Genomic DNA, 10,434 nt, shown 5'->3' with positions numbered 1-10,434 from the left:
CAGAGCTGTGACTCAAACCTGGTACCAGAAAGAAAAGATGGAGAAATGCCTGTCCAGGAAGTTTCATACCAGAGGTATCGGAGACCTTCACAAGAATGAAATCTTGAAACCTTTCTGTGGGACAGCAACACCAAAATAAAATCCAGAGGAAAACAGCAGTAATGGAAAACTACACAGTCAACTTCATATTCAACACTTGAAACACCACATGTAAAGTATTTCTTCTTAACTCATGAGACAGTGCATGAAAGGGGAAAAAAAAATAATAAAATCATAGTGTAGACATCTCACTGCCTCAAGAGAGGAAAAAATGCTGTGACAGGTGGCTTTAGGGCTCAGTACAAAGGACAGGGATCTCCTGTGTAACCCACAGGATGATGTGACTCCGGAAGCTGCACACATACAGCAATACTGGGTTTAGGTTGGTTTTCAGGGAACAAAGGCAGGAAAAATAAGGTCTAAAGGCTTAACATCTAATCATGAGGAAAATCTCCATTAGCTGGTACTGAGGTTAGAACCTGTGCTTTAAGGATAGGACAGCATTAATACAGAAAGAACTCTGAATATTTTAATTGCATCAATAGACAGCAGGAACAATCAGAAGGTTTGGTATAAAAAATTAAGAGTTGTGTTAAATTTAAGTATATTGTGTTCTCCTGGGGTTTGTATTTCTTGCCATTTATAACCAGCACCTCAGTCAACAAGAATTTAGCTTGGAGGAATGCATTACAAATGTTGAACAAATCAAATTAGCTCTCAGATGTTATCTGTTGATATCTCATTTCTTCCTCAGACTTCTGCTAACCACTGGAATGCAACATCTGGGCAGTGGGGGAGGCAACTGTTTTACTAAAACCTACTAAAGATAGATACTACAGAACAAATGACAACATGCTGCTTTACCACAGCACCTACTACACAGTAATGCCAGTAACAGTCACCTGCTGCAGAAAAAGGTAATTACCTATCCTGTGTCACCCTTATAGAATGAAAAGCTAACTTAACAAGAGCAATTATACACTAAGAATGAGTGACAAAGTCAGCCATTTATTGCAGAGGTTATTTAAAGAAATCAAGATGTGGAGCACCATTTACTTGTCTGGTTATTTTTTTACCTGCCACTGAAATTTGAAGGCTCTGGAAGAAACCAGTGGTGCATTCAGTTCTGACAGCCATAGGCTTTGCACTTCATTTTTTACATATTTTCACTTTAATTTCTTTGCGATTTCTATAGATCAGATTTGGAAAGGGATCATGTGATTTCCTCAAAAAATTTAACACAGCATTTGACACTGATAAAGTGTTCAGGGGCAGGCTGCAGTGACATCCAAATTTGATGTAATGATTTACATAAAACTAGAGGGTTTTGCAGCCTCCATACCAACAAAGATTATAAGCTTTCTGTGCAATAGCTGAGTGCTGTGAGAAAGAAACAGGACTCAGGCACTTCTGTAGAGTCTAAAATTGTTCCACTGTTGCAGTAGAGTTTATGGAACTTCCACTTGTCAGTTTAAAGACACTGGTGAAAGCTCCTTGCTCAAATCATCCAGAAACAGGCTGGACAAGATGCTAGATCATCTACAGCAGAGAGCAACAATTTACTCTCATGTGCTTTGGGTGACATGAACCAAGAGCCAACAGATCAAAGAGCACCATGTTTATCCACCACAGCTGCATAAAGTATAAGGTCTTTACCAAACAATTAATTAAAAAGACTTGTTTCTAAAAACCTAATGTAACTTTCATTGTTAGAACCAAAACAAATCTGAAAATCTTTTTTTTCTCTAAATGTATAAAACAGATCAGGCTTCTTGAAATTTCTGGAGCTACCCCAGTTTCCAAGAACCTTTTATGTCACCACATGAATACCTTGTTATCTTCACAAATAAAATTTATCTTTTCCATTTAAGGTTTATGCTATCACTTACTTCCAGAATATAAAAATATATAAGACTAAGGAATACTCTACATACTCTGCATCAAGTAACAACCTTCTAATTCTCAAAATGTGCTTGCACTGGACTATTCTGATCTCTTCCAAAAATTACTCTATGCACCTTAAATAAATCTTCATTCTCACCTTGCACCATACAAAGTAAAACATTGCTAAAATCCCCCTTCACGATCAGTCATTACCCAAAACTTCCAAAGGCTTATGCAGTGTTTTCTGCAACAGTCCACTCACAGACAGTCAGCATGCCCAGTCTCTTGCTGTTGCAGGCAGTCACATCATAAACTGATCAAATGCCATTGTAAAACTAAATAGGCTTTTTGGCCTAAGTTTCCAAAATTTGGGAGTGGGCCTCTCTTCCATTCAAACTAATTTGGGTAACAATGAAAAAATCCACTCATAAACAGGGTTTCTGACTACATCTTTTTCCGTCAGTGGTTCTTGCTTTCCGCTCCAACCCACATCTTCTATTCTCTTCCTTCCACCCATTCTTTCACACACACCACCCCCCCCTCCAAAAAAAAAAAAAAAAAAAAGGCTGGCTTGGACACTGTGCTTCAATTTTCTGTAGAACTTTCTATTTTTCTTTCCCATTCTTTTTGTTTAGTATTTTTAAGCAGCTTCCTGTTTAGAAACATGGGACTCCTACACCCTTAGTAATGATGTATTCAGCCCATCAATGATCTTGGCATGACTGCCTTAAACCTTAATAAGCCTGATGGGACTTTCTGTACATGTCATCATCAGTCCAAAAAACAATGCACAACGTTTGTCATCTTGCACTGAATCAGCTCCCTTCTCAGTGCTACAGTTCTAATAAGAATTCTAAGGGCTTACAAGCTTCCTTCTCTTACATATTTCAAATTATAGGTTTCCAATGTGTACAGAAGAACCAAGAGGAGACAGTGTTGCAGAACTCCCAGCATCATCAATACTGTTCTTCTTTTCCAACTCTAAGTCCCTGCAGAAATCTGTCATTGCCCACACTGTTCAAGTCTTACTACAACCTATTATCTGAATCCTGAGCTTGTCCTGTGCTCGGGAGTAGGAATGAAGCACAATGTCATTTCTGTGCAACTTAAAAAAAAACAACATCCTCCCAAAACACTACATGACTTAGAACAAAATTCTGTCATGTTCAAATACATAGGCTGGATCATCATCTGCTTCTAAAAGAAGGCAGAGGTGCTGAACACCTTCTTTCCCTCTGTCTTTACTCCTGCAGGATTTCCCCATGAGCCCCAGATTCATATAGCCCCAGAAGTAGTCAAGATAGATGAGGAGTTTGACATGGTAGATGAGGATTGGGTTAGGGATCAGTTGAGTAATCTGGACATCCATAAATCGATGGGTCCAGATGGAATGCATCCAAGGGTGCTGAGGGAGCTGGCAGAGGTCATTGCTAGGCCACTCTCCATCATCTTTGGTAAGTCATGGGTAACAGGAGAGGTGCCTGAGGACTGGAGGATAGCAAATGTCACACCAGTCTACAAGAAGGGCAAGAAGGAGGACCTGGGTAACTATAGACCGGTCAGCCTCACCTCCATCCCTGGAAAGGTGATGGAACAACTTGTTCTTGTCACTATCTCTAGGCACATCAAGGACATGGGGGTCATCAAGAGCAGTCAACATGGTTTTATCAAGGGTAAATCATGTTTGACTAACCTCATAGCCTTCTATGAGGAAATTACTAGGTAGATAGATGGTGGTAGAGCGGTAGATGTGGTTTATCTTGATTTCAGTAAAGCATTTGACACCGTCTCCCACAGCATCCTTGTGGATAAGTTGATCAGGTATGGGTTTGGTGACCAGGAAGTGAGGTGGATTAGGAACTGGTTGAAAGGAAGGAGTCAGAGAGTTGTAGTCAATGGGGTAGAATCTGGTTGGAGGTGTGTTACTAGTGGAGTCCCACAAGGGTCGGTGCTGGGACCGGTGTTGTTCAACATCTTCATCAACGACCTGGATGAGGGTATAGAATGTACCCTCAGCAAGTTTGCTGATGACACTAAGCTGGGAGGAGTGGCTGACACACCAGAAGGCTGTGCTGCCATTCAGAGAGACTTAGATAGGTTGGTGAGTTGGGCGGGGAGAAACATGATGAAATTCAACAAGGGGAAGTGCAGAGTTTTACATTTGGGGAAGAACAACACCATGTCCCAGTACAGGTTGGGGGCTGAACTGCTGGAGAGTAGTGTAGGTGAAAGAGACCTGGGGGTCCTGGTAGACAGGAGGATGACCATGAGCCAGCAATGTGCCCTTGTGGCCAAGAAGGCCAATGGCATCCTGGGGTGTATTAGAAAGGGTGTGGTTAGTAGGTCAAGAGAGGTTCTCCTCCCCCTCTATTCTGCATTGGTGAGGCCACATCTGGAGTATTGTGTCCAGTTCTGGGCCCCTCAGTTCAAGAAGGACAGGGAACTGCTTGAAAGAGTCCAGCGCAGAGCTACGAAGATGATTAGGGGAGTGGAACATCTCCCTTATGAGGAAAGGCTGAGGGAGCTGGGTCTCTTTAGCTTGGAGGAGACTGAGGGGTGACCTCATCAATGTTTACAAATATGTAAGGGGTGAGTGTCAGGGGGATGGAGTTAGGCTTTTCTCAGTGATGACCAGTGATAGGACAAGGGGTAATGGGTGCAAATTGGAGCATAGGAGGTTCAAGGTGAATATCCGAAAAAATTTTTTTACTGTAAGAGTGACAGAGCACTGGAACAGGCTGCCCAGGGAGGTTGTGGAGTCTCCTTCACTGGAGACATTCAAAACCCACATGGATGCGTTCCTGTGTGATGTACTCTAGGTGACCTTGCTCTGGCAGGGGGGTTGGACTAGATGATCTTTTGAGGTCCCTTCCAACCTCTATGATTCTATGATTCTATAGGCTCAAGAAGGCAGCAGTGTTGGTGAATTGAAATAAATGGAAATATTTGTCACTTTGGGAATCCAATGTACATACGCTCTAAGTGCTGTTCCCCCTGCTGAATTTTAACTGCAGTGAAGCCTTCCTGTGAAGTTATTGGGCAGTCATACAATAAGCACTTGAATCAGTGGGTGCAGAAGCAGCCTTCTATACCACACAATGTGCTGTTCTTCTCCAAGCAGTGCCTGTGGAGTAAAGTGGTTAACCACAATTTATTCTATACAGCATAATTCTTCAGCTACTGGTACTAGAAAAGCTGCTAGTCTGGAGTTCATAGATTTTAAAGTCTGACAAAACAAGGCACACAGACTGTTTTACTTTAACTCTTTTGGGGGCTTGGTCTGTGCCTACATAAACATCAAAACATATTTTGATCTTTACTTATGGGTGAGCAGCACAGTTAATTTAAAACTGTCAGCAAGTGCCATCCTAATTAAAAACAAATGACTAATTGTACAACTACAGGGCCTGTTGACACAGGCTACATACATCAGTCAGGCAAAGCCAGCCCAGCTAGCAGTTGAGGCCATGCAGCCCCATCTAGCGTCCTGCAGGAGTGTGAGATTCAAAAGATCAATTTACAGTGAGTCCACACAAGAATTTCAGTCAACTGACACTCACAAAAGCAGTAAGACACCAGTGGTCCAACTATACCTACACTCCTGAAAAAGGGAATTGCATAATAAAAATCCAGTTAAAAAAGAGCTGCTGAGAGTGAAATATCTGCAGACAAAACAGGAATTCTTCAAAGACAATAAATTGAGAAATCACTCTACTACCTACCAAAAAGACAAACTTCTAAAGGCTAAAAACTGCCAGAAGGCTACGAGGAAGACAGCTACTACTATCTATAGAAAAGAGACTAGAAATTAAGAGGCAACATTCAGGCAGATGAGTAATATTAAAAATACTGGCAGGCTAAAAATGTAAGGCATTTGAAAAGGCATTTGAGAAATCTTGAGCAATTATTTGAGAAAAATTAACCATGAATTATTTTTCAAACACATCAGGAGCAGGAATCTTGACAGAGGGTTAGTAGAGCCAAGATTATCAAAAAATAGAAAAAACAGTAAAAAAAGATACAAGACTGCAGAAAAGCTTTTTAATTCACACTCAACATGGAGGAGCTTAGACTGGCTCCCACTCTGGAAAGTTTGTTGCAAATTGGAGGGTCAGTAAAAGATTCTACTGGATGTTTCATGGTCATTAACAATAACCAATCTTTATAATCAGACAGTAAATAACCAAGAGATCTATTAGACAATAGTTGAGCTAGCAACCACCATGCATTATCTCTCATTTAAAACCTCTAAAGAAGCAGAAGGTGATATATGAGAAACCTTTAAAGAGTTCAACAGGGATTCAGGTGAGCTATGTAGGAGAGCTATGTCAGGGGAGCTGTCCTCTTTCAACTATGCTGGTACTCTGTAACACAGAATTACTGGACATACAGATAGATAAATGTGTTATGCTGGCAAATATGGCTCAAGTAAAGGAAATGGAGACCTCTCATCTGTTATGATTCTCAGAGAAGCTAACAGGTGTTATTAACAGATATTAGTCCTAAAATATATCAAGGCAGAAGTTCCTGATGTACCAACATCTTGTGTATCATGTCAGTCCTCCAGTTCAAAAATCATACAGTACAAAAAGAAATAGGGCAGGCTTTCATAAAAAATGTTGGCATAGAAAATCTGTTTGCAACCTGGAAATAAGAAAACTGAAGGACAATTAGGACTAGAGAAGGCTGAAAGGTTCATGTATACTCGATCTCTGGATACCACCAAGCCAACACTGCTATACTCAAAGTGACAGGCAGCAAGTTCAAAGCCAATCCCAAAACATGCCAAGCCAAAACCAGCAGTATTTCTTCAGAGAACACATTACATACTGTAACAACACATAGCAAGGGTCTTACCAGACTCAAAAAAGATGTAGACTAATTAAAGGAAGATAAATTCCTCAGGTTCCGTGAAACATACCCTCTCCCTCTTCCTAGATATGGGAACTGAAGAACTATCACTGTCTTCACCTATTCTTACTCACCCTCTAAGCATTTATACTGGCCTCCTAGAGGAGTTGAAAGTTGAATACTAAGAAGTATTTCAGCGCAGTCATTCTTGAACTGTTCCAGAGCAGTTGTAGCATCACTAGCTTTCTTCCAACATCAAAGGTTGTGTACCCAGGGAACAGGAGCTGATGGGAGCTAACTCTTGCAGGGACAGCATGACAGAAATGGATCCAACAGGAATCACGGAAAATTTTTGTCATCCCATGGTCAGACCAACTTGAAGCAAGGATGTTACACTGAGGGAAGCCTGCTACAAAGGCACTATATGTATGTACCTTCATTCAAATGTTACAGTAGTAAGTTGTACGGATATTACCTTCTGCAGTTGCATACAAGGGACCCAAATATGCAAACAGCATCATACAATTGTACACAGGTTTAAGATAACAAATTATTGTGTGCACACAAGTGGAGCTATTTGTCCTTTCAAGAATCAAGTGCAAGGAATATGGGAGCAAGACTCCACATAATTAAAGATTTAAGACTATAACTGCTGTTAATACACTAATTCTCAGAAATAGTGTCACATTTCAGTCAGCTATCACTCCTATTTTTTCAATACATGTCAAAGCTTGAGAACAATTAAGTACAGATGCCACCTATAAGCCAGAGCAGATTTGGAATCAGTTGCTGCTTTCCTTATTCTTTCTCCAAACATACATTTTACTGCCAAAAGAGTTAGTATTCCTTTAAGACAAATCTGGCTTGAAGCTCACCAGGGCATTCCACACCACTGTCACAAGCTATGGACATAAGTTAAGAAGATTTTAACTACAGGAGAAAGTGCCAGAGCAAGCTGCTTTTGTTAATGTCACAGAGCATGCTTAAAAACATAGATAAATTAATTTTAAGTCAAGCTCTGTAGGAAATGGCCTAGTGTAGAGCTACATCTCATGTGCCTTTCAAAAGTATGTTATGAAACATTTTAAGTTCTTCCCCTCCCCCCATACAATAATCAGAATATATTGCAAACAAGGTAGGGCTGACAAAGTCTGTATTAAAAAAAGCTTTGTTCAGGGTTTTAGTGCACCTTCACTACAGATACCTAATGAGTACCTTAAGCATTCGGTAGAATTGAGTGAACTGAAACAGGCACCAGACAGTGGGAAACGAAGGCACACAGCAGGCAACAGAAAGCAAGGCAACAAACGTGGTCTCTACTTCTGACTTGCAAGTCACAGCTCTGTTAACAAAGCCACAATAAAGGTATCTGAAAACATTGTAAATAAGCCCATCTTCTTTACTTATCCTAAGATAAGATGGGTGTCTAAACATACACTATTTAGCTGCTACAAGGATGTGCATCAAGAATTTGAACACAGAAAAGCCATAAATTATAGCATAGTAGATTCATGTAGTATTGCCCTCCCAAACATCAATCTTGCCAAATGTGGGTATTACTAAGGACAGAAATTGACACAACATACACAAAAGTTACTATTGCCTCAGAAAGTGAGGCTACATACTGCAACTTAATATAGCACTACCTCTATACAAGATCATAAGAATGTGTTCAACAAAAACACAAGTCAAATCTGAAAGATAAACCAAATTTATTTAAAACAAAAAATTAAGACAGCACTATTGTAGGGATGAAGATCCTTTTACCGACGTGACAAGACAGCCAATTTACAAGGGTTACATCAATTCTGAGAAAATCAGGTTGAGTTTACACTGCTTCAACTGACTACATGCACCTTCTGCAAGACAATCCGGTTCTCCTTCCCTTCCCTTCCCAAAAGAGTTGACAAAAACACCCTATAAAAAATACGTCCAGAATTTTGAGACACATGATTGAAACATGAACCAATGTCCAAAAGCCTGAAATTTTCCAACAGGGTTAAATCCTTCGCTGCTTCAACCAACCCTCAATGGGGGAGCTACAAGCACAACGCCGTCACCTCTGACAAACAGCATCGGAATATTCCTTTTGGTAGACTGGGAAGAAGGAAAGAGAAAGTTTACAATTACAAAAGCATAGTTTACAAAACATGCCTGCCAAGCATGTGAGCAAATTCAAGCATAACAAAACACCAGAAACAACTCAAGAAACACCAAAACACTCAGAAAACAACAACATAAGCTCAGCCATACAACCTTCTGGCTTGCTGAAGAATTCGACACAACTAACACCACATCTTTGGAGATCCCTTGTACTTTCATAACACTTGGCCCAAAACATTTTTTTTAGATGTTGGTTCAAAAAGCAGACAGCAATAAACTGCTTTAACAATACAATATAGTTAAGTTTTTAAAAAGTTTTCTATGGGGATAAATACACTGAAGTCCTTACTTTATAGATTTCTTCATAAGTTTCTTCATCAATCTCTATTGTAGTTACAGTTTCTTCCACATCACCCAAAATCATATTTAAGTGCTGATCATATGCCTGTAAGAATGAACTTAGTTTATTACTTCTTTAAAAATTCAAACACAACCTCACTGAAATGAGAATTATAGCAAGACTTTCAGACATAGTTTAACCTGATTTTGACCAAAAATCTGCCACTAGTATCAGTTATAGTTATGATTTCAAACACAAATGCCAACAAATCAGTAACCTGCAGCATTAAGAAAAAAAGGGAAGCCATTTTCATTAACTGAAATGCTCTTCCAGGAAATAACTCTGAAGCTTTCAGTAAGGACACATGCAAGAACTCAGAGATAGACACATTTCATTAACACAAAACCAGCTATACATTGTCTGCTGCCAATCCAGCCTCCTGAAATTGATTGCCTGAAGCTAACTTAATGATATGAAAGCTATAATTCATACAATGCAACCAAAACTCATTATTTTAAAAGTCTCATTCTTAATTCAGCCTTAAAGGCACCTCAGGATACATCACAAGAGGAGGCCTGCAGAATTACTGCTTATTTCACAGACACAGAAATAGAAAAAATAAGTAGAATTAGTTGCTTGATATCATTCAGGAGACAGAAAAAACTAAATACATCTCTTGAATCTCTAGAGAGGCATTTAATAGCAGACAGAGTACTGAACAAATTAGATTTTTCCAGTGATCACATTATACTTCTGATAAGAGAAAGGGTTCTGCCCTTGTTACAAAGATGACTTTTAAACTAACTTCTCAACCATTTGCACACTTAACTGTGAGATGCAACAACTTGTGTTTTTAAGCTAATTTTTTAAACAATTTATGGCATATTACAGGTAAGCCTGTGTAATACACTGTTGTAAATGAAAAAAGGCTGCTCAGGGCTTAGCATGGTAGTGTTCTGAAAGTTTTACTTACATGTAGCCTGCCTCTAAGCTCTCTGTCATTCCTCATTTTGACATAGATTCGCTCATCTAGACTGAGTCTGATGAGATCGAGTGGCTCCTCTACAGTGTTTGTTGTTTGTTGCTAAAAAATAAAATCGAAAGTTATTGTACAGAAGCAGCATGTGAACTTCTCCATTCCTCAGTATTCGTGAGACACAGAAAACAGGTAAGAACATAGATGCTAATATACAAATAATTCCTTCACATCCTGCTGA

At 39.6% G+C, this 10,434-nt stretch overlaps 1 protein-coding gene across 1 annotated transcript in view; it reads right to left on the bottom strand.

Moving 5' to 3' along the window:
- Positions 1-8,725: 8,725 nt before the first annotated feature.
- Positions 8,726-10,434, bottom strand: part of LSM3 (LSM3 homolog, U6 small nuclear RNA associated (S. cerevisiae)) — a 2,724-nt gene continuing 1,015 nt past the window's right edge. The window contains exons 2-4 of the mRNA XM_009999309.1: positions 10,191-10,301; positions 9,227-9,322; positions 8,726-8,871 (exon numbers count right to left, since the gene is read on the bottom strand). Coding sequence (XP_009997611.1) covers positions 8,791-8,871; positions 9,227-9,322; positions 10,191-10,301 — 288 coding nt within the window. The 3' untranslated portion in view covers positions 8,726-8,790. The remainder of the gene's footprint in view (positions 8,872-9,226; positions 9,323-10,190; positions 10,302-10,434) is intronic.

The sequence above is a fragment of the Chaetura pelagica genome, unplaced genomic scaffold, assembly GCF_000747805.2.
Source record: "Chaetura pelagica isolate M959 unplaced genomic scaffold, ChaPel_1.0 scaffold316, whole genome shotgun sequence".
Taxonomy (NCBI): domain Eukaryota; kingdom Metazoa; phylum Chordata; class Aves; order Apodiformes; family Apodidae; genus Chaetura; species Chaetura pelagica.
This window is presented reverse-complemented; position numbering and strand designations above follow the sequence as displayed.